Source organism: Panthera pardus, unplaced genomic scaffold, assembly GCF_024362965.1.
Source record: "Panthera pardus isolate Hobbes unplaced genomic scaffold, ASM2436296v1 HiC_scaffold_13, whole genome shotgun sequence".
Lineage (NCBI taxonomy): Eukaryota > Metazoa > Chordata > Mammalia > Carnivora > Felidae > Panthera > Panthera pardus.
The window spans coordinates 111,072,281-111,098,198 of record NW_026526688.1 but is presented as its reverse complement, the minus strand read 5'-3'; the positions used below and the strand labels follow the sequence as shown (position 1 = coordinate 111,098,198).

The 25,918-nt window shown below is 37.0% G+C and overlaps 1 protein-coding gene across 1 annotated transcript in view; it reads left to right on the top strand.

Annotated features, from left to right (window-relative positions):
* The first annotated feature begins 421 nt into the window (after window positions 1-421).
* The window catches only part of FAM241A (family with sequence similarity 241 member A), a 46,421-nt gene continuing 20,924 nt past the window's right edge, over window positions 422-25,918 (top strand). The window contains exon 1 of the mRNA XM_019417759.2: window positions 422-778. Within this exon, the coding sequence (XP_019273304.1) occupies window positions 623-778 (156 nt within the window). The 5' untranslated portion in view covers window positions 422-622. The remainder of the gene's footprint in view (window positions 779-25,918) is intronic.

The following is a 25,918-nucleotide window of genomic DNA, read 5'->3' as shown; positions in this document are numbered from 1 at the left end:
GTGCTCTCTCCTTCGCAGTCTCTTACATACACACACTTTCTCTCTCACACACTCCTTTCCTAACACTTTCACACACACATACACACCCTGTCACACACAATCTCTTCCAATTTCTCTGTTATGTAGTACATAATCACTCTCACACCCTCTAACAGTCTCACACACACAATCTCATACACACACAGACTCTCATCTTACACAATCTCACACACATACATAGTCTGCTAATGTACATAGTCTCACACACACACACACACACACACACACACACACACACACACACACACAGTCCTACAAACGCGCGCCAACACGCACACATCCCGTCTTAGGTCGCACACGCGCGCGCGCGCGCGCGCGCCCCCGTTGGCTCCGCCCCCCGTCGTGGCCCCTCCCCCGGGTGCGCTCCGCCCCCGGGGCCGGGGCCGGGGCGGGGCGAGCCGGTGACAGGAGAGGCCGGGCTGGGCTGGTACTTCTGGCACCCTGGCCGGCGGGGCGCGCTCGGGAGGCTCCTGTCTGTGGCCGCGCGGCCGATCTCAGGGCGGCCCTCGTCTGACGGCCGCTGCCTGGCGTTTCACGCTTGGCCCCTCCGGCGGCCGTCCCGGCGGCGGGAGTTGGCTACGGGATGTGCTCGGCCGGGGAGCTGCTTGGCAGCGGCAGCGGCGGGGAACGCGACGAGAACGGGGACGCACTGGCGGAGCTGCCGGCGGCGGGGACGGAGAGGGAGCCCGGGGCGAGCCCGCGGCGGCGCGGGCAGCGGCCGCTGGCGGAGCGTGAGCAGGTGAGTGGGGAGGGGCGGCGCGGCCCGGCCGGTTTCCCGAGCCCCACCCGGCGGCGGAGGGAAGTGGGCGGGCGGGCGGCGCCTGTGCTCTGCTCGGCGCGGGGCGCTGGTGGCCGCGGCGTTCGGGAGAGCTTCCCCGAGGAGAGGTTAGACGGCGCGCTCGCGGCCGGACAGCGGGGTCGTGCGCCAGCGGTGTGGCCGGTGCCCTGGGATCGCGTGCCTGCCGGGGTCAGCGCGGCCCTTCCCCAGCTGTCGGGCAGAGGAGGCTCAGGCTGGCGCCCAGGGCTCTGGGGAAGTACCCTCCATAACGGTCACTAATCCCAAAGCCCTACATGTAAACACTTTTTTTTTCAACTTCAAGTCCATACCCCCGTGCTGTGCTGTAGGGGACAGCTGGTCCCTTCCTGCCCTCCATCTTGGCATTTCTGAACACACACCTAGCGCCTCTGAAAGGTGTGGGTGTATTTCTCTAGATGTGCAATCAGTGTCTCACGGCATGTGTAGGAGCGAGTATTACAATAGCTATCTTGACGGGGACTCTCCAAGAGCAGGTTCTTCACATGAACACAGATGAGATCTAAACTTCATGCTAAAAGTGAAAAAGCAAGAAAACTGCTTTCAGTTCGTACCAAAGGGAAAGAAGTACTAAGAGGCCAGCTTTCATAAGGGAAAGGAGAAGTTGGGTAATTTTTGAAACTCTCTGAATTTGTTCTCATTAAATGAAGTATGATAATAGGCATTACAGCATATCAGATGTCTTCAAGATTAGGCAAGAAATTTAATCAAAGAAGCTGAATTATATGGAAGATAGCTTTTCACCAGCAAAGACAGTAATTAGACCTTCAAAAATAACTGAGATAAGCCAACCTGCGGAATCACGTTAAGGAGCAGGAATTCAGATGATTATTTGCCTTTACTACAGCCTATTTACTGTTGGGACAATCCGTTGATACCTGTCCCCTCTTGTTATTCTTCTCCATCTGTCCTTTTTGTCACATTTCACAAACTCCAGTGTCATCACCAAATGCCTTAATAGATAAAGTATAACTTCTAGTATTTCAACATTGCATTTAGAAAACAGAAATACCGGGGCGCCTGGGTGGCTCAGTCAGTTAAGCGTGGGACTTCGGCTCAGGTCACAATCTCACAGTCTGTGAGTTTGAGCCCCGCGTGGGCTCTGTGCTGACAGCTCAGAGCCTGGAGCCTGCTTCAGCTTCTGTGTCTCCCTCTCTCTCTGCCCCTGCCCCACTCACGCTCTGTCTCTCTCAAAAATAAATAAACACTGAAAACATTTAAAAATAAAGAAAACAGAAGTACCAATGTGTGGCACATACAAAATATGCCTTGGCGTTAGTCTTGCTCACCATGTGGAAGTGCAGTTTTCATCCTAATGGCAATATAAGAGATGGCATGGTGACTGAAGCAAATAATTGGTCGCTAGGAGATCTTCCTGATTCCCTTCCTAGTGCCCCCCTCTAACTGTACCATGACTCAGTAGCTAACGGGTTTGGTTTCCTCTTGCTTTAGTTCATCTGGAAAAGTGAAGAAAACAGCAACAGGAACTCCATTGGTGGTGGTGCTAAGGGAGGTACATTTGACTGAGGTTCTCGAAGTAAATTTTCAAATGATTATAAGGGAGCGTGTCAAACATTACTTCATTTACACTTCTGTGGATTTCACGTCATCAGTATCTCTGGTCTTACCAAAATTGCTTATGGTACAAAGAAAAAGGATGAAACAAACAAAAAAAAAATGAAACATGTAGCCTAGAAAACATGTATCTTACCACTTTGCATACCTGCTTCTGTCATTGCCTGTCATGGTAATTTGCTTTCCTGTACTCCTTTGAAATGTTTGAAAATATTACTATCATTTTTAATGTTTATTTATTTTTGAGAGAGTGAGAGAGACAGAGTGTGAGCAGGGAAGAGACAGAGCAGGAGACAAAGAATCCGAAGCAGACTCGAGGCTCTGAGCTGTCAGCACAAGAGCCCTACATGGGGTTTGAACCCACGAACCGTGAGATCATGACCTGAGCCGAAGTTGAATGCTTAACTGACTGAGCCACCCAGGTGCCCCTGGAAATATTATATTTTATTAGATGATATATTTATGTACTCTAAGCCTACATACCTAGTAATTGAAAATTACACTTGAGATATGCACTTACCCCTATTTCAGCACCAAAAAAAACAATTTCTTATCAAGACACCAAAAATGAATGAAAAATTGGGGCAACACAACCCATTGGTGTAAGAAGCAAGCTTTTGTGATAAATCATTTATTGATAATATGATTGCCAAGCTTGTTTTCTTTTCTTTTTTTTTCTCAAGTCCTGCCAATGAAATTTAAATTTTTATGCATTCCCTTTCAATGATGGTAACCACCAATATAAAAATACCTGAGGGATGGGGCACCTGGTGGCTCAATCTGTTAAGCATCTGACTCTTGATTTCGGCTCAGGTCATGATCTTGTGGTCCATGAGTTCGAGCCCCACATCGGGCTCTGTGCTGACAGCTCAGAGTCTGGAGCCTGATTCAGATTCTGTGTCTCCCTCTCTCTCTGCCCCTCCCCTGCTCACGTTTTGTCTCTCTTTCTCTCAAAAATAAATAAACTTAAAAAAAAAAACTTGAGGGAGAGATAAATGATTTCTGTGACTATAAAACATATCCTAAGAAGTTGTTTCATTTAGTTTTTCTTTAAGGGATGGTATGTGTTTGCTATTTTCAGGGCACATGGACTCCAAATTACAAACAGAATTTTTTGAAAATTTGGTTTGTGAACTAGTATTTTGGAATTGAAGATGAATTTTTCCACAAAAACAATGATATGAACAGAAACAAAACCAAAACTAATTAGCTGGAAATGAGGCAGAGGCCACCTTCCTGGTGTCTTTTCTGCTTAGCACACTCACTTGGTGTTCCACAGTCCTAGTCTTATGGCTGTTGAGGGACGGACAATTGGCAGCATCAGTGGCTGTGGCGGCAGCAGTTACCATGGAGGTGCCTTTCTATCTGGATCAAGGCCGTGGTGGTGTGTGTGCTCTTGAACACAATACCTCCAGAAGGCGCCTGACTTTTGCTCTTTCAGCTCTTTCAGTGAGTTTTTTCAGTCCCTAATTTTTTTGTATGAAATTCCTTCCTGTCTCTGTTTTCCTCACAGAGTTTCGCCCTTACTTGATAATTTGATGAAGCAGATTTCTTCCATTAGCTATTCCCCAGGCTAAAGGTTCCTCCACATGCATCCTTTCCTTCACTGATTTTTCTTTCCACTTCTGGCTGAAAGGCTCATGCCCTTCCCTCAGTTGGAAGGCTCTTGTAGCAGCTTTGACCATACAAATCCTATCTTTGGCTCATCCTGTGATACCAGCTCAGAATGTTATCTATATCTTGGCATTATTACATGTAATACTGAAATACTGGTATTAATATAGATATTTTCCTAATAACTAAGATATTGTCACAGCATTTTTTTTTTTTTTTACTATTTGTCCTTAAATGCCGCTTTACCTGAGAGGAAAGTAAGTTTCCTCTGTCCTTCTGGCCTGAGTCTCTCCAGGTAGGATGATTGACAAAGGAGGCCTCCACTGGAAAGAATAAAAGGAGTCCCTTAGATGAAGCAACTGTGTCAAGCTTGAAGTAGGAGTCAGGCATCTAAGAGATAAGCAAGGGAGAGAGGCAAATGCCCAAGGGGTTAAAGGGACATGGTGTAACTATCCCACGTGTGTTCATTTTGTGCATGAAAGATGATTCAAGTATGTTAATGACTGTGAACGTCAGGTGGCTTTTTATAAGAGAGTCTCTGATCTGCTGCATAGCTGAAAGGCTAAACATCTCCAGTCCTTTTATTAGATGCTTACAGCGTGAATAGCATCTGCTTTCAGATGTGGCAGTTCACAACCCGAATAACCTAAGATGGCCCTGCTTACCTCCTAGAGCACAGAGATCCCATTATCCTCCAACTGACTTTAGAAACATTATCTTTAGCTCTAAGATCTTTCTTTATGATTGTGAAAGTAATGTACTCTGGGAAATGTAGGAATATAAAAAAAATCTAAGGAAGAAGACAAAAACATTTAACATCCCAGTCCGAGTAACATTTTGTTAAAAAATATCAAACACTAAAAAAAATATATCTCAAACATTTGGTATTAGTACATTTATCTCTCTCTTTGTCTCTCACATATTACCATACTCGTATATATACACACATATATTTTTTAGCATGTTTTAGTGTAATTGAATTTGCTTTCTTGTTTCAACAATTTAGCACGCTGTGTAATTTTCCCATGTTATCAAAAATTATTTGTAAAAACTATTTTTAGGGCTGTCTAAGAGTCCACTTCTCTACTGCTGTGCTTTTAAGTTGTTTTAAACTTTCTTCTATAAAAATGCTGCAATGAAAATCTTTGCTTGTAAATCTTCAACATTCTAACGTGCAATAGATTCCTAGAAATGGAAGAAGTAGGTCAATGAGTCAAACTCTTTGAAGCTTCTTGTAACATTCTAAAAGGTTGCATTCAAGAAAGGTCACACCAATGTACACTTCCAGTATTGGTGTGTGAGAGCACTGATTGGAAACCATCCATGCCTGTAATGAATGGTATAATTTATGGATTAATCTTTGCCAAGTCAGTAGGCCAAAATTATCTTATGTTGTAAGATCTTGCTAGAGAGGTTTACTAAACCTTTCATATATTTATTGAGCAGTTTTATTTCTTTTTAATCATGTTCTTTGAACTTTTTTGACACTATTATAAGGTATTAATCTCTTATTTCACATTGATGAAAAATATTTTCTCTGTTTACAATTTACTTTATAATTTTGTTTATGATTTTTTTGATTTCGAAATGCTTTAAATTTTTATTAGCTAAAGGAATTTATTTTGGTAATTTCATTCACACCAATCACACATACACACACACACACATAATATATACACGTCTATATCTGTTTAGAACATTCTTTCTAATCCTACAATCAGTTAAATATCCACCAATATTTTCATGTGTGTATGTGTGTATCAATGATTTTATTTTTCTATTTCTATGTGCTTATTCTGTTTAGAATAACTTTATGTGTTCTGTGAGGTATGGAGCTAATCTGTTTTTTCTCCCAGTCATTGAATATTCCAATTTCTCCCGGGCTTTATAATCCTATATAGTAGTTATAAATACTAAAATCTATATTAAACTTATATTTTTGTTGGTATTGTGAATGGGATTTTTTTCCCACAAATCATTCTTTTGCTGCTGGTTTCTAGCTACTGGTTATATATATTTAGTTTTTAATTAGCTACTTCCCTAAATTATTTTATTAATTCTAATGCTAATAAATACTAGTATCTCTTAGACTTCATTCTTTTGCATCTTCTAGGTATATAATCATCCAGTCTATAGATAAGGTTGATTTTGCTTCCTTTCAAATAGTAATGTTTCATTTCGATTTCTTGCCTTTGTGATGCCTAGAACTTTCAGATCAATACTGGTTCATAGATATGTAGGTGAATAAATGAAGAAATCTTTATAAAAGCACTTAAGTACTTGCCAGAGTTTGTGCTACAGGACTATCTGTTAAAAAAAAAAAAAAACAAACAAACAAACTTCAGCAGAAAGAAGCCTTATGCTTTCTCTTTGATCTATTAAAACTATGGCCAACAGGACAGATTCTAGACCCAGAATACCTGGGTTTGAATCCTAACTTTGCCACTTACTAACTATAGCTTTGGGCAAGTTAATTATCCTCTCCAGGCTTCAGTTTCTTCATCTGTATAAAAGGAATAATAGTTGTATCAATCTTATAGGATTGTTGGGAGGATTACATGAGTTAATAATGTGTGGAAAGTGCTTAAAGCAGTCCTTAGCACATAATAACCATGTAAATGTTAGCTTTGGGACCTAATTTTCAACTGGAACCCACACTGAAAAGAAATCTAAGAAATGTTGTTTTCAATTTTTCTAGCCTCTGCATTTAGAAAGTCACCCTAGGAGGAAGTCGCCCCTCAGTTTTAATGTGTATTCAGATCATCTCTTGTTGAATGCAGATTGTGATTTCTTTGCTCTGGGTGAGGCCTAAGATTATCCATGTCTAACAAGCACCCAAGTGATGCTGATGATATGTCCACGTGCCACACTTTGAGTGGCAAGGGAATAGAGGATAAGCAAGTCGGTCTATAGTATTCACCATATTTGCCCTTCAACAGAGTAGCAGTAATAGATATATGTAAGAAAGTTATTTAACTATTCCCTAGAAGGGTATATTTGAACTCTTGGTGAGGTGTGAGAAGACAACGGTTGTCCCCCAAACCAGTCATTTGTAATAGGTCCCACAACTAACTAGTACTGGAGAAGACCAGTACCCAGGTCTCCAATTCTCAAGCCAGTGTTTTTTCTTATATGCAAAGAGGCTTCCCACACAGTGGGAGAACAGTCTCTGATAAATCTGCTCCTCTCCCTTACACTGTGGAGTTCAAACTAGATATTTGTTCATACCTACTTCTTTTCACACTTTAAATTATTTCTTTATATGTGTCTTATTTATTTAACAGAGGAATTTGGTCTTAAGCAATTGTGGGAACTGGTTAAGCAGTCTGTAAGTCTTTTGAATCATGTCTGAATATGAGCTTGAAGTCCACTGGGCAGGCAGTAAGGAAGAAAAGATGGATATAAATAATGGGGAGAAGCGGGAGCAGTCTGGACCCATAAGCGTGCACTGAAACTCCAGGAAAACTGGAACCTTGGCTTTCACTGTGTCCAACCTTGCCAATGTGGGTGACCTGCTAGAGCTAGGGCCTTTTCTCAAGTGACTAAACTCACACATCTGGACGAGGAGTTGGAGAAGCTGGAGGAGCATCTGGGGAAAAGGAAAGCAATTATGGACCCCAGTGCAGCTCTGGGGTGAGGCACTCGGTGAGGCAGCAGATCAGCTACAGAGTGGCTGCACCCCCGTGGCCCACCCTAACTTTGTGTTGTGCAAGAATCCCTCAGTCATGAATATTTAGAGCCAGAGTTCTCCACCACGTCTCACTGAATGGTGTGTCCTAGAAAGTGGTTCTGTCAACTGGGTGGGGGTGACGCTGGGGAGAAGGATTGAAGAAACTGAATGATGTTCTCCCAAGATTGACAGGGCCACGAGTCAGGAATCACCATCAAGAAAAGCCATGGACATAGCTATGCCTCTCATGAAAATACAGGTTCTGATAGAGTAAATCTGGGGTGAGGCCTGACGTGCTTCCTAATAAGCCCCCAGATGATGCTGACATCATTGGTGAAGGGATCATGCTTTGAGTAGCAAGAGCTGTTCCCTTTCACACTTTTAAAAGCAGTTTTCAAGCAAGAACTATAGTAAGTGTTTATGAGTTTAGTGAATTCAGCCATAAACTTATCTTGTTTCCAAGGACATCCAGTCACTAGAGTAACTCAGGGAATAATTTTGCATATGGTAGGCATCTTTTGTTCATTTTTTATCATTATTCAGAGTGAAACCTCTAAATCAGTAGGTTTTAACTGGAGCAGTTTTGCTTGTAGAGGACATTTGGCAATGTCTGTAGACATTTTTCATTGTTAAGACTAGAGGGCTACTACTATTTCTGATTGAAATAGTCCAGGGATGCTGCTAAACATCCTATAATGCACAGAACAGCCGCTTACAACAAAACATTATGTGACCCAAACGTCAACAGTGCCAAAGGTGAGAAACCCCTCTTAAACTGTATTAGGGTTATAGTAGTTTCAGTTGTCAAGAATAATTACTCTGCTAAGAGATATTCCAAATATTGAAGCCTGCATGCCAAACAGGTGGCCCCTGATTATTTCTCTTATCTCTTTTTCCAACAACTTCTCTTAAACAACTTTCTCCATTTTGCTCTCTCTTTTTCACATCCTTTCTCTGACCCTTTCCTACCACTCATCTCCTTTCTGTCTGTCCATATTGAGCGTCTCATTCTCCTATTGTCTCTTATACATCTCTAGCCATCTCAGCCACTTTCTCTTTTTCTCTGTACATCTCTCTACTACCTCCTCTCCTCTGTAGAAGCTCAGCGTTATGGAACAATGAAAAAGGTTGTGGAGTAGGACAGTTCTAACTGTGAATTCTGACTTTACTATTTTACTAGCCTTATCATCCCTTAGTCCCTCAGAGACAATTTCCTCATTGTAACAGATATAATGCCACCCACTTCTTGAAGTTCTTATGAGGATTTGGTAACATTTTGTTTACAAAATACCTAGCATGTAATAGACCCTCAGTGAATATTAGCTCTCTATTTTATCCCCACCTTTCCTCTCATTTTTCTCTGGTTCCCTTCTTATTCCTCTCACCAAACCACATCATAAAACTATATTTTTAGTATATATAATATTCAGGTTTACATAATAAATATTACTTAGATATTGAATAAAGTATTAAGAGTTACTAATCTAAAAATCGAATAAATTAACTGTTTAATTTCTTTAAAAATAAATAACCCACCAACCTAAATTACATTGCTTTTGGTATAGCTCTTCAGTTGACTTTTTTTTTTTCCTATTGTGACTCATTGGTCCTTCCTGGGAAAAAGAGTATCCACCTTCCTCTATTCAAGTTATTCTCAATTTCCTATTCAATAGAAGTGGTAAAGCAAGAATAAAGGGAAAAACTAGAAGTTCTATGACATTAACCTTGTCCTGAGAGGCCTAAGTAGAAACTCTTTATCTTTATTCCCACCTTCTTTAAGCCTTAGGACACTATCTTCCTTTTCTGCCTTCTCTGGAATTGCAATCTTATCTTGCTGTAGCAGCCTTCAAAAACCTTAGGAGTCCCTATTGGTCATATTTTAGTTCAGTAAGTATATTGTGTGTGTGATGGGGTGTGTGTGTTTGTGTGTTTAAGAGAAATGATAAATAAGACAAGCAAAGAGTAGTTTCATTCCAGCAGTGAAACTGACTTTCTAGTTAATGTGATACAAAAGACATTTTCCATCTTCTGATCTATTTTTTTTTCCCCATATCCAGCGTTTTTTCTCCATCTAACTTCATGGGCAGCTACACTTTATCTTGGCAAAGGAGGAGGAAATGATTGGCTTTATTTGTTCTTGCTGTTTTCTTACAGCATCAACTATAGCTTATCAGAGTTCTGAACAACAAGAAAACAGTGCAAATGCTTTGAACTTTATGGAAAGTGAAATTATTAAATAAAATTATATTAAAATTGATTAATAAAATTTATAATATATCATATTGTATAATATATGTAAAATAAATAATAAAATTATATACAGTAATAATAAAATTATTAATACTTAGTATCTAGACACAGTGTTAAGGAAATTAAATTTCTATGTGTGGATTTTACTATATTCTCTTTGATATAATATTTTCTAACATCTCTGAGATTTTTTTTAATTCTCTTTTTCAACTAATCTGAAAAAAATGATTTTTGTTGTTTTATCTTCTTGCTCAAAATTTTACTTGAACATATGCAGACCATCCAAAGAGGCAGGGAACTTACATCTGTTTCCCATGACCAGCAGATTTCATCAGTCTGACTGAGTTCAGAATTCCTGATTCCATGGTGCTCAGAAGTAATAACATGTAACAGAACCTATTGTCACTTCTGCAGTTGAGAATTAAAAAGGAAAATCATTTTTAAGGAAAGATGTTTGATTTTGGCTACTTTAAATAGACAAGCTATTCTATCTTGTGGTAACATCTAGCATACCGCCCTGCACATACAAGGTATTCATTGTCACTAGGTAGTTCATAACTTAAAAAATACGTAGATTTTAAGAAAAGCACAAAACATAGAAATTTTTACCCTGCAGCTTGAATTAATCATTTTCTTTACTTCATGGCCTAATACTATCTCATGTTCATGCACAGCCCTTTTCTTCTTAATTTTTTTCTTTATGTAACCATTCTCTTCCTCACAATAGGCAACTTTTTTTAAGTAATTTCTTCCCCCAAGGAGGGGCTCAAATTCACCATCCTGAGATCAAGAGTCACATGCTCTACTGACTTACTGACTGAGCCAGCCTTAAGCAACTTTTTAAATATGTTTGATAGCTTTGGCTGAAATTGTGTATTATCTTTTTGAATACTTGATGGTTTCATTTGGGTATGTTTGCAACTATGATTTAACATATTGGACCCTAACTCTTGACTATAGAGAACAAACTGATGGTTACCAGAGGTGGGTGGCAGATGGGTGACATAGGTGATCGGGATTAAAGAGTACACTTATCATGATAAGCACTGAGTAATGTACGGATGTGTTAAATCACTATATTGTACTCCGGAAATTAATATAACACTGAGTGTTAACTATACTGGAACTAAAATTTAAAAACTTAATAAAGTAAGTAATAAAATAAAATATTGGATTCCGTTTGTTAAAATGAAAATGAATACAAGTTTTAGTACTTTTCAGTTTATAATAATTTAATAGACTAATTCAAGAACTACCTGATAGTAAACCTGAAACTAATATGTGTGTCAATTATACTTCAATAATAATTTTAAAAAACAATTTATAGTACTGTACATTAAAAAGGGTGGATTGAACTGTATGTAAATTATACCTTAATAAATCAAACCAACTTAAAACAAAGAAGATCTAGCTGATATTCTCATTGATTTTTATCTCCTCAAAAAGTTTTTTTTTTCCTTTATTGGTTCTATGTAATTTAGTAGGAGATAAGTGTAAATAAATGCTATAACTTTGCAGTTAGTTAGAAATGGTAAATAAGTTATAAATCTAATCATAAACATGTTATAAATTATAATATATAATGCTGCAGTTAGGTGAAGTTTTATATGGTTAGTAAATGTTTGTATTTAATGTAATTTTGTGTACATTTTGTAGGAAATAAAAATTGCAATTATATGTAATGTCCAAGGAGCAGGAAAATGTATTGTCTCATTAGAAATAAAATAAATGCAATTTAAAACTATTAGGAATTATTTTTCACTAACCAAGTTGTTAAAGATTAAAAAGGTAAATGGTGTGGGTTTAAAGAAATGACATATGACCTAAGAATAAAAGTATAAATTGATTCAGTCTTTCTGGAGGGAAATCTTGTATCAAACCTCACTAGTACATACTATTATTGCCCCCACTTTAACTTAGCACAGGGAGGTTAAGTAACATATTCAAAATATCACAGCTAGTAAGTTGCAGACTTGTGATTCAAACCCATGTTTAAAGCCTGAGTTCTTAACCACCAAGCTAGTGTTGGGCCATGAAATCAATTCAGTGGATTGTGAACAGGATAAAATAGATTTTAAAAAGTGTTAGAATCTATCACACATGCTATGCATGTCCTTTTGTAGAACTTTATATGTACTGGGTCAAGGTATAAAATACATTTCTAACATGGATCACAAGTCAAGATCAAGATCATGGCCACCTTAATTCTGTCTCATGGCCTTTGCCTGGACTCTTTGCCCCAAATCTTCCTTTGACAGATCTTATGTCATCAACCTGTTACCTCTCCAAGATCCCAGCTCTGCTTGCCGTGTACAAAGAACCTCTGACCCAACCCAACTTCCTCTATTCCACTATTCTGTTGTATGTTCCTTATATATCTTCTCACTATTTGAAATTGTGTTAATAATTTGTCTGTTAAAGTGTTTATTCTCTGTTGCTTTCCACTCCCCGCCCCCATTGGCTCACAGAAAAACATGAGAGCAGAGATCACATTATATGGCAAATGCTTCAATTATTTTGGCATCCCTAAGTTATAGTATAGAGTCTATAAAAACTTCTACCGAAAACAACGCTGCTGGTAAAAACTCAATTGATGTCTTTGCTGAAGTAATGTGGCTTCCTAGGGGCAATTATGACAAGACTTCGTTTCGAAAGAGAAAGGACTTTATATATAACAGAAACATACTCTATTGTCAGAATCAACAGAAAAGAAACTAGTAGTGTTAATCGTGCATTGAACTAAGAATCCTGGTAAAATACTTGTAAGAATTTAGGCAAAGATCATGTTCCTTAATATGCTGTATTTTAAGACCTCCACACTATCAAGAAAGTGAAAGGCTAATGAACACAGGAAATTAGAATACTAACTGGTATTAACTTATGTAATTAGTCTAAATTTGGAAATTTATTTTTAATTTTTCTTGAGCTCAACATATAAAAGATAAAAGATAATACCCAGAACTAACAGAAATTAAAATTCAGATCAGTCATTTCAATAATGGCATTGTTAAAGGATAATTTTCAAAAAAAAAAAAAAAGGTAAAATATAGTGGTCATTAAATATAAAGTGATCACGTTAAGGACTTTACTTAACTCATCATTAATGAGTTAAGTAAGCAAATGTTTCCCCTGTTTGACCCAAGCAAATGTTTCCCCTGTTTGATTCACAGGTGAAATCAAAGAATTGAAAATGTTTACGGGGAAAAGATATGTTGAAATAAACTTACAAATGGACATGAAACTGCCTTTTTCCCGTAGGCAGGGGAGGGAAGACAATTAAAACTCCACAGGAACAGAATTAATTTGTGTATCTATAGATAAGAATTATTTTTAATTGCTTTTGATTATCAGTAATTTATAGATATAAAATAGCTCAAAAGCTATGAAGGTTAAACAATAGTCTAAACAATGCATAGTTTCTATAAATTTTTTTGTTTATTCTTAATTTCACTATAGTAATAAAGAAAGTAATTTCTAAAAGAGTAGATTAATTTTTGGATAGTGAGAGTATTTGGTCTCTCCTTTTATAATGTCTCGTGCTGCTGGAAAATATTAATTCTAATCTTTTTCCATGGTAATACTGTATATATACATTCAATATACATATGAAAATACCTGATTTATATGTATGTGAAAAGCAAAGATTGATTTATATTTGAAGTTCTTTCTGTTGGGTTATATAGCTAAAATTACCAGATTCTAAGATAACTACTGAAAAAAAATTTTAAGTTTATTTATTTATTCTGAGAGAGAGGGAGCACGAATGGGCAGGGGCAGAGAGAGAAGGAGAGAGAGAATCCCAAGCAGCCTCCGTGCACTGTCAGTGTAGAGCCTAATACAGGGCTTGATCTCTCAAACCCAGAGATCATTACCTGAGCTGAATCAAGAGTCTGCCATTTAACCAACTGAGCCGTTCAGGTCCCCCAAGATAACTACTGAAAAATTTTGATGAGAACAAGATTGCTGCTTTCACATTTATGCCTAGTTTTTACTTAGCACACAAATTCCAACTCTTGTTCCTATCATCCTAGCACTTATTGAATGGTTATTGGTTTCAAAGACAACTTTGTCAACTTAAGAGTTTCACAGGAGTGTAGAAGTACATTAATTTAAGTTTTAAATTTAAAGAAGGGAAACAACAAAGTAATTTCTTCATAGAGAGTTAACCATGTAGTGTGACCATCCTTGTATCAATAAAATTACCCAGTATAAAACACTGGAGAATAAATTAAAAAATTAAATACCAAACTTCTTCATTATTCTTCATTATTCTTCATTATTCAATATGTATACATAGTCTATTTAATAGTAATATAATTAAAAGGATAAATGATTCTGCCATTTCTGGATAATAATATTTTCCTTTTGGAGTTTAAATGATTCACTATTTGGAAATCTGTCTTCGGACACCCTATACTTGATACTGTTTTAAGACTTCAGTTGCTTTAACAACCTGGCCATATACCGAAGATATTTTCTTTCTTCATTTGTATCATATTAAAAGCAATTACTTTAACAACTGATTATAGTTATTGTATTATAGACAGTTTTCTGTAGTATTTGTTCCTTATTTTTCTGGCTAGCGTATACTTTCTCAATAGCTTTTTATTCATTCATTCAAAAAATTTATTGAGCTCCTACTATTTTCTAGGCAATGCTCTAGGCACCCAGGACACAAACAAACGAAACAGCCTCAAATTGCTCTCTTCATTAATCTTGCATTGTAGTAGGAGGCGAGACAATGAATAAATGAACAAGTACATCACTGGGTTATAAGTGCTATGGAAAAAATAAAAGGGAAGGTGTAGGGAGTGTGGTCATGGAGGAGGGTTATTGTTATAAATAAGGGGATCATGGAAAGGCTCACTGAGTTGACATTTGAGCAGAGACCTAAAGGAAGTGAGAATTACTTGACTGTGCCCCTTCTTTTGCTTTGACTTCCTTGGAGGTAGAGCCAAATTTGAGGTTCGGGTTTAGTAATTGTGGTAACATATATTTCCCCAGTCTAGTTTCTCAGTTCTTTCTCACCCACCCCACCTTCCAGTTCTCTATTTTTTATTACTATTTCATTTGTTCGTACTGTAAGTAAATTCAAATTCTTTGTGGAAAGAAGAGAGGAAAAAGTAAATTATGGACTTACAAATTTCATCTGTGGATGAAAGTAAATTCAAATTTCTTTGTGGAAAGAAGAGAGGAAAAAGTAAATTATGGACTTACAAATTTCATCTCTTAAAAAGTAAATTTCCTAAGGTGTATCATATAATCACACCTTATAATGAATTTATTTAACATATTTGCTTTCTTCTTAATGCCTGGTTCAGTTCTTTTGAACTAAGGTTTGCATCACAATTTATTGGAAAAAGCTCAGATTTATAGTCAGAAGTCTCCTGCCTTCAAATCCTGGCTGCTCGTCTGATTCTAGGAAAGTCACTTGACGTCTAGAGTCCAACAACACCCACCTAATGATGTTTTTGTGAGGCTCAAAGGCTTGGAATATGTGTGTTTAATAAGCTTATTGAACGAATGGCTAATAAGCAAATAAAGATGGGGCAGGGACTCCATTTAAAAATGGGCAGAAATCAAAACTACAGGGATTTTTTTTTTCTGAAGAGATTAAAAGTATTTTGCTAATAATTTTCTCTTGGCCAGGATGTGATTTAAAAAGTGAGAGCTGAATCATATAAAACCATATAAGCATTAATAAAATCGTTAGAGTACATGAAATCTTCAACAGGAGAGATGGTAGAATAAGATGAGAAGATGGCCTACACATAAGTCCCTGAGGAGTTCTAACATAAACTCAGAGGGAAATAAGCCAGCAAAAGTAGACCAAACGGGACAAAGGAGGTGAAGACATCTAGAATGACCAGCAGGCTTCTTGCTTGCACTTCTGTGTTGTGCCATTCTCTGAGGTAGGAGACCCTGGAGGAGGGCCAATTTTAGGACAGATGATTATGAGTTGGGTACAGAACATGTTGAGTTTGAGTTTCCTATAAGATATCTACATGGAAATGCTGAATATGCAGTTGAGCACACAAGTCTAGAAATCTGAAGAGTTGTCTGAGCTGAGAAGTAGTGCTCAGAAAAACAAAAAGAAACTATGAATCTGTTATAAAATTGCAAGTCATTTTAATTAGTAAGGGAGAGGGCAGCAGTTTTTTAATATGATTTGAGTACATATCCTTCCTTAAATATTAAATAGCTTAATGGCAGGGAGTACAGATGATTTATTTTGTGTACCCCACAGTACTTACTTTGCTCATGGTATGCATTCAATTCTTATTTATTGAATTAAACTAAATTGACTTAAGGGATTATTTTATAAAGCAGACTGTTCTGTGTGAGTCAAGGATTGTGAATTATTGGAGTTGGAGTTAAGTAATCAAAGATTAGTGGTACTCAGGGAGGATGTGACACACACCAAGAACCAGAGTGTGGTTTCCTGAAAGTAAGCAGCTGTCAGTCTGGCAAATCAGTCAGGTCTGTGCAGGTTTGCCACAAGTAGGGCACAGCACATCTTGCATAAAATGCAGGTGCAAAACGTGCTGAGAGGAGAGGATCATAACTTTACAACATAACTATGGACTTCACGTCAGTGGGCAGAAAACTTGTAGTCATTTTCACTATATCACCATTCAACTAAAATTAAAACAACTATTATACTTCATTATAAAATAAGGTGGCTTTATGTAGATATACTGTTTTTCAAAGTATTTCTTCCATGAGAAGTGTAATAAGCCCACATACTTGACCTTATTTACAAAACCAGATTCCTACAGATTCTTTAGTGCCATAAATAATGAAGAGCAGTCTTTTTCCTCCACTTCATCTAAATGGTTGATTGATAACTTAATGGGCATTTCATTTCAAAAGAATTGCACCACAGTGGTTAAATCAGAACTGCAAAGAGAAATATCATCCAAGTCACTGATTTGACAAAAAGCACAGTGTATAAAACAAGAAGCTATTATTGTACAAAACAATAAACAACTCCTAAGCATTGTTATATGAGTGGCATTTTCATAGCTTTTTTAAAAATTGTAATATTCATAAATACTGTTAACTTTGCTGTGAGACAAAATCTCATTATAGACCTTAGTAAGAAATTAATGATAAAGAGTTAACTTTATTTTTTTTTATTTTTTTAATATTTATTTATTTTTTTTGAGAGACAAGATCGAGAGTGTTCAGGGTGGTATGGCCATAGACTATTTTTTTTTTGAGAGAGACAGAGACAGAATGCAAGTGGGTTGGGGCAGAGAGAGAGGGAGACACGGAATCTGAAACAGGCTCCAAGCTCTGAGCTGTCAGCATAGAGCCCAACGCAGCGCTTGAACTCACAAGCTGTGAGATCATGACCTGAGCTGAAGTTGGACGCTCAACCGACTGAGCCACCCAAGCGCCCCATAAAGAGTTAACTTTAAAGGCAAATTAATTCTAACAAGGATGGTTTTTATATTTGCATAGTTCTATTAGACATAACTGCCATGTTTATCTCTTCAAATTTAATACGGAAAAGAAATATAACAGCATAAGAAAGTAGAATTTCCAAATTTTCATAAAGTTATACTTTTATAGCCTAGGTACAAACTTAAAACTTCTATCCTAAATCTGATTTGTTTGTTCTTCTAATGTTCAATACTCGTTAGTTAACATATAGTGTAATATTAGTTACAGGAGTAGAATTTAGTGATTTATCACTTACATATGACACCCAGTGCTCATCCCAACAAGTGCCCTCCTTAATGCCCATCACCCATTTAGCCCATCTCCCCACCCACCACCCCTCCATCAACACTCAGTTTTTTCTCTCTAGTTAAAGTCTCTTATGGTTTGCCTCCCTCTCTTTTTTTTTCTTTCCCCTATGTTCATCTGCTGTTTCTTAAATTCCACATATAAGTGAAATCGTATGGTATTTGTCCTTCTCTGACTTATTTCACTTAGCATAATACACTCTAATTCCACCCATGTCATTGCAAATGGCAAGATTTTATTCTTTTAAAATCTGATGTAAAAGAGGTATTCATGAAGTCATAAATATTGATGATTCTTTTAAGAATTGATGATTGCTTTCAAGCAACCAGAACATCAGCCTTCAGTGATAGAACTCGTCCTTTTAACAATCTGTCTTCATCTACTTGGTGCTTTAGATTCCGACTAGTGCCTCTAATTTTGTAACATCTTTGCCTTTCTTGGTTTTGTTTTTAAAGAAAGTGTGACTTGCTTAATACATAAGGGTTACAATTCCAATCAGGATCTCTATTTTATTTCTTTTGTTTTATGAATAAAAAGGTGTATTATAGTATAAACCCACTTTTGTACTTAGATGTATGGGTGAGAGCATTTGGAATTATGAAAACAGGTTAACCTTAAAAAGAAATAGCAATACTTCTAACCTCTAAGGAAGGAGAAGTTAGATGAGTGGGAAAGATCTGGAACAATAAATATGAAGAATTAGATTAACAGCAAGAGGAGGCTGAAAGGATTTGAGAGTATGGAAGGAGCACTGGGGGAACACTGAAACGATGTGGTTTTATAACAAGGCATACCACAATTTTTACCATAACACTTAGCCAAGAAGGAACAGGGAAATTGGAGGTTACTGAAAGTCAGGCAGTGGAAGAGAACATGGGATTATGAATTCATAGTTGAAATGGTAGGCTGTGGGTTCTAAACTGCAAGGAGAAAATAAAATCCAAAAGGACTAAATCTGTAACCCAGAAGCTTTTACAATTTATAATTGCTTCTTTCTTAATATTTGTTTTCACGTATTTGTTTATCACCGTATGATACCGTTGTTGGTGTTTTGCAACTGTGAGACTCCTGCCCTTAAAAGAAAGTAGCAACATCTTTAAAAAAAAAAAAAAAAAGTCTTTCTTCTGAGAGGCTGAGTGGGATAGTAGAGTGGATTGAGTGAAACAGAATTCCAGCATTTTGAGGTAAAGGGAGGCTTTTCAGTCTCAAATCCCTCTGAAACTGACTCCCACCTTATTTCTGTCATTGTTCTTCCTTCATTTTTGTCTCTTCATAATTATATTCATGCAAAAATTATGTTATTTATAAGTGATAATTAGAGTACATTCTACTACATTAGAAGTTCGTTGTTCATTCTACTAAGATAAGATGATTGCAGGGGGGAATAAAACGTGGTTATTTTCTGTCCCAAACTGAGTATAGTTAGAAAAATGAAACCCAAAAAATCTTCCTCTAAAGTATTCTATGTGTTTAGTCTTTATGCCAGTTTATGCTGCTTTTCTTTTATATAGGGTAGGGGCACTGATGGAATTAAGAATTAGAGATTGGTTTGGCATTTATTTTTTTTAAAAAAACACAAATTTTAAATCCTGGTCAAATAGTAAGTATCACACTTGAAACCAGGTGTTATACTGTAGAGTGAGCCAAAGGTAAACATCACAAAACCATTTTTAAATAATTTAACATTTTTGCTGAATGTAAATGAATCCAGACAAGTGTAACTGTTTGAATCGCTGTTAAAAATTGGTATATTAAGACAAATAGAGTGCGAATAATTACAAGATTGGTTTTGTATTTATTAAAAAAAGCATATAGTGCAGAGCTTTAGAACACGGGCTTCAGAGCAGAATGCGCAAATGTATGTCTTCACTCCACCAGTTACTAGGTAATATTGATGAAATCACATAATCTTTCTTCCTCAGTTTCCTCTGTTTTGAAGATCAAAGTACTTTAAAATACTGCACAGCACATAATATTCGGTAAATGTTAAGATTTTTTAAATTAATAAGTATGTTGTAAAATTCATTAAAAACTTCACTTGAACATTATTCAGTTGTTGTTTATAGGTCTTTTATTTGTCTACATAAGGCATCCCTACATAGGGCCACCCTTTGAGATGAAGAGGAATAAAAAGCAACAATGAGTCGTTGCAGGTGATTAAATGCTGAAGTAAAGATGTTTTTCATAACCACAGAATCAGTTTATACCACGTCAGTGCTATACACAACTATTGTATTATATAACAAGACAAAAGCAATTAAACACACCATGTCATTTTTTTTTCAAACTATATTTGAAAGCAATGTCTTTATAATTGTTTTTGTTGTTGGTTTTGGTTTTATGCCAACTCTGATTTAAATTTTTTTTTTACCAAATTAACCTTTTTTGAACTAAATGCCAAACATTTTGCCACTTTTTTTTTTTTAATTTACATCCACGTTATTTAGTATATAGTGCAACAATGACTTCAGGAGTAGATTTCTTAATGCCCCTTACCCATTTAGATCATCCCCCCTTCCACAATCCCTCCAGCAACCCTCTGTTTGTTCTCCATATTTAAGAGTCTCTTATGTTTTGTTTCCCCCACCCCATTTTTATATTATTTTTGCTTCCCTTCCCTTGTGTTCCTCTGTTCTGTGTCTTAAAGTCCTCATATGAGTGAAGCCATATGATATTTGTCTTTCTCTGACTAATTTTGCTTAGCATAATACCCTCCAGTTCCACCCATGTAGTTGCAAATGGCAAGATTTCATTCTTTTTGATTGCCAAGCAATACTCCATTGTATACATATATACCACATCTTCTTTATCCATTCATCCATCGATGGACATTTGGGCTCTTTCCATACTTTGGCTATTGCTGATAGTGCTGCTATAAACATTAGGGTGCATGTGCCCCTTCAAAACAGCATACCTGTATCCCTTGGATAAATACCTAGTAGTGCAATTACTAGGTCATAGGGTAGTTCTATTTTTAATTTTTTGAGGAACCTCCACACTGTCTTCCAGAGTGGCTGCACCAGCTTGCATTCCCACCAGTAGTGCAAAAAAGATCCTCTTTCTCTGCATCCTCGCCAACATCTGTTGTTGCCTGAGTTGTTAATGTTAGCCGTTCTGACAGGTGTGAGGTGGTATCTCATTGTGGTTTTGATTTGTATTTCCCTGATGAGTGATGTTGAGCATTTTTTCATGTGTTGGTTGGCCATCTGGATGTCTTCTTTGGAGAAGTGTCTATTCATGTCTTTTGCCCATTTCTTCACTGGATTATTTGTGGTTTTGGGTGTCGAGTTTGATAAGTCCTTTATAGAGTTTGGATACTAACCCTTTTTCTGATCTGTCCTTTGCAAATATCTTCTCCCATTCCGTCAGTTGCCTTTTAGTTTTGCTGAATGTTTCCTTCACTGTGCAGAAAGAAGCTTTTTTATTTTGATGTTTCCCTTGCCTCTGGAGACATGTTGAATAAGAAGTTGCTGTGGGCAAGATCAAAGAGGTTTTTGCCTGCTTTCTCCTCAAGGATTTTGAAGGCTTCCTGTCTTACATTGAGGTCTTTCATCCATTTTGACTTTATTTTTGTGTCTGGTGTAACAAAGTGGTCCAGGTTCATTTTTCTGCATGTTGCTGTCCAGTTTTCCCAGCACCACTTGCTGAAGAGACTGTCTTTATTCCATTGGATATTCTTTCCTGCTTTGTCAAAGATTAGTTGGCCATATGTTTGTGGGCCATTTGTGGGTTCTCTATTCTGTTCCACTGATCTGAGAGTCTGTTTTTGTGCCAGTACCATACTGTATTGATGATCACAGCTTTATTGTACAGCTTGAAGTCCGTGATTGTGATGCCTCCTGCTTTGGTTTTCATTTTCAAGATCGCTTTGGCTATTTGGGGTCTTTTCTGGTTCCATACAAATTTTAGGATTGTTTGTTCTAGCTCTGTGAAGAACGCTGTTGTTATTTTGATAGGGATTGCATTGAATATGTAGATTGCTTCGGGTAGTACTGACATTTTGACAATCTTTGTTCTTCCTACTCAGGAGCATGGAATATTTTTCCATTTTTTTTTTGTGTCTTCTTCAATTTCAACATTTTGCCACTCTTAAACATATCATATTTTGCCTTAAATATACTTGTTTTTATATAAATGTCTACCTCCTTACTAAACTTTTAGCTTCTTAAAGATATAGTCTTATTTATCTAATACATTACAGGCATCAGAAACATGTTTGTTGAATTGGATCGGTTCCATAAATAAAAGTGTTTTTACAAAAAAAATAATTATAAATGTTATATTGAATATATATGATAACTTAAGTTTTACTCTTATATGTATTTGGTATGTTTTCTTCTTTGCTTATGATTTTCTTTCTGGGCTGCCAGGAATTTAATATGGGGAGTAGGAAGAAGGTGATTATCTTAATGCTCAGAGTATTCTTGATTTACTTTTCACATTTCTACATCTTTTACAAACTTTTCCAGGAGCTTATAAATACTAATAAAAAAAGTATTTTAATTATGCTAAAATTACTTTTAAAAACAGATTTGGGTATGACATTTAATATATTGATAACAACTAAGGGAAAAACAGAACTATTCTGAGATTTGAAAATCTGGTTAATTTTCCTAAGGCTTAATTTAAAAAATGAGTTAAGTCAACTAAAGTACTTGCTAGACTCTCCTGAACAACAACAAAAAAAAAAAAAAAAGAAATGAAAGTTGCCTCTTTAATGTTGGGTGTGAAAGGAACTGAGAAAGGGGGGAAAAAGAAACTCATTGTTTTTTTTATTTAAACTTTAAATATAACTAAAAAAAAAACTTTTCTTAGTGTTAGTAGAAGAACTATTTGATGAAATAGATCCTCAAAAGTTGAGCTTTTATACTCAGAATTTGACATGACAGGACATATGAAAAATAATAAACACTCTTCAAAGGCTTAAGGTCCCAGGACTGATTCAAAAAAAATAGCTATCCACCATTCAGGATCATCCAATTCACTGTTACAGGAATTGTACCTCATTTCATCATCAAAAATAATTAATGTCCAGAAACAACCAAGGCAGAACTTCCAAAACAATGAAGTAAGGAACTCAGGAGGCTTTTCTACCAGCAAAACAACAATTTAACTGATGAAAATTACTTAAAAACTGCAATCATTCAGTCTTTGGGAGTTATTCTAAGTGTATACAGCAAACCAAGAAACATTCATTAGGGAAAATCTACTAAATATCAGAACAGTGAGTTTTTGTGGCATTTGAGCCACAACCCAATCCATTACCTCTCTCTCGTTGTCTCCCCCTCACAGTGTTGTGTTATAGAAGCTACAACCCAAGCATGTGTAGCCAAAAAGCCAACAAGAAGATGAAGTTTCCTCTCTCCCTAACTCCTAGCCTAGAGCTGCAGTTTGATCATGAAGGAGTAGGCCTCTGGTGTTTCTCATCCCCATCCACCCACCCCCACCACCTCCATGTTTTAGGAATTCTGTTCCACATGGGCATGGCTGAGAAGACCACTCCCCTTTTCCCCAACCAGCCCCTACTCTAGCAGAGCAAGCTGAGAATACTGCAGCCCAATTGCCCTGCCCTAACTCACCATGGGGTAGAGGTTCCACACAAAGTAGGGCAAGCCAAGACCAGAGCTGCTCCCCACTTCCATGCCAACTTATAGAGCAGGGTTGTAATTGGGAAAAGAGGGTCTGTGTCCCCAGTTCTAGTGCATTGGTGCAGGTGTTCTACCCGGGGGTAAAGGCAGATCATAAGAGTAAAGAGCTCCATAGATCTGAGTAAGAGGACTCTTTGTAAGAAGAAGTGTAGAATTCATGCATGATGGTGTACAATACAGATCTTGATGAAGAGAAATTAAGAGGAGGCTGGTAACCCCATAATGCATCAAAACAACAGAGCAACCAAAAGTTTTAAAGAAAGAACCAGTGAAAGAGTCAGCCAAGAAGAGCCCTCCTGGCATCATAATCAACTGTGTGATCAGGAACGTAGTGTGCATGTGCAAGGCTACACCCACTTAGGAGCAATCAGAGCAGGATGTGGGGCAGACTTGAAAGCATTCCCCAAGTTGCACACAGACCCATCAACACAGGGCAAAAGCCTCAGAAGAACAAGGGGCTTCAACACAACCTGTGATCAAACACTTATTGAACAATAATAAGTTACTCTGACTCAGGGGTAACTCCTAGGAAGCAAGCCTCCTATGATATCGCAGATATTCCTGGCAGTCTGGAGAACTGTGCAGATGCCCAAGGCTGGGTCATCTTAGGAGCAGAGTGGGAACTTCCAAACTACTAGCCCTGCCTGAATGTGGGGCAAACAAGTAAAATCCCTGAACTAGAATAGCAATGTCCAAGCTACAGATACAGCCAGTAGTAGAGAGTAAAAATCAACTGGCAAAGGAGGCTTAAGTGCAACTTTAACCAATAATTCGCTTATGCTAACCCAAGAGCAACCCCTAAATAATGAGTGAGAAAATATTGTGGGAAAATATAAGTAGGAAAATCAGAGGCTGCACATTGCAGGGGAAAAGACGTTGCAAAATTAGTTCAGCCAAGTCACTAAGCAAATAAACAATCAAGCAAACAACAGCAGTGATACTGATAGTGATACTGATGCTACAACAAATAGTTGTAGTTGAGACATGGAAATAAATAGAAAAGTATGACCCATAAACAGGGGAAAAATAGGAAATAGAAAATGCCTTTTATGGGTCCCAGATGATGTATTTAGCAGACAAAGACTCCAAAGCAATATTATAAATACATTCAAAGAACCAAAGGAAACCATGCCTAAAGAATGAAAGTATAATGACAGTGTCTCATCATATAGAGAATATTAAGAGAATTTTTTTAATTAAATGGAAATTCTGGAGTTGAAAAGTATAATAAACCAAATGAAAATTATTTGAACTGGAAGAAGATAAAAATCAGTGAATTTGAAGATAGATCAATAGATATTATACAAGCTGAAGAACAGAAAGAAAAAGCAATTAAAAAAATGAGCACAGCTTAAGAGAATTGGAGGACATGATTAAGCACACCAGATAATATAGGTAATGGGAATAACAAGGAGAGGAGAGCAAAAGAGATAGCAAAAATATTCTAAGATACAATAGCCACAAATTTCTCAAATTAATGAAAAACATTAAGCTACACATCCAAGAAATTCAATAAAGTCCAAGTAGAATAAACACAAAGCAGCCCACATCCAGACATATCATGATCGAAATGTTGAAAGACAAAAAGAAAAAGAAGATCTTGAAAGAAATAAGGGAAAATAACTCATCACAATGGAACCCCAGTAAGATTAATAGTTGACTTCTCATCAGAAATATTGGAGAACAGAAGGCAATAGGGCAACACAAAGTGCAGAAAGTAAAAACCTGTCAATGAACAATCTTATATCCAGCAAAACTATCTTTCAGAAATGAAGGTGAAATACATTCCCAAATAAACAAAAACTGAGAATTTTTTGCCAGAAGATCTGTCTTAAAAGAACTATCAGAGGAAGTTATGAGGATGAAAGCATGTAAACCAGAGAATACTATGAATCCACACACACATAAAAACAAAGAGCACTCGTAAAGGTAATTATGTAGATAATCCCAAAAGATAGTATAATTGCATATATCTTCTCAACTGATTTAAAAAGAATTGCAAAGAACACTATGTACATAATTGTATTGTTGAGCCTAAAACATACTGAAATGTAGTACACTTGACAATATCAGTGTGAGAGGCAGTTGTATTGTTGTGAGGTCTTGTATTGGAGTGAGGAAATGACACTAAATAGGAATTCAAATCCACAGGAAGAAATGAAGAGAACCAGAAGGGAAAGAGGTTGAGAAGACAGATTATATACCAGCCAAAGAACAAGAGATATTAGAAAAAATATAAATGTTTGTTCTTTTATCTTCTTTTTAGACATGTCCTCACAATTGCTTATGACTAGCAACTGGTCCCTTTTCCATGCTTACAAAAGTTCACTTACAAAGACAAAGGGCAAGATTTATAATAAAAGTTAAGGCATGTTCGTGTGTGTGTGTGTGTGTGTGTGTGTGTGTGTGTGTTGTAGGGAGGGAGCATACAAGCTAAAATAAGCCTCTTGAACCATTGCAGTACATAATCTTGCCAGGTGCTATGGTTAATGCAATAAGGAAAACATTATTCTGGGATTTAATGTTTTAATTAATTAATAAGGTACTATTTAT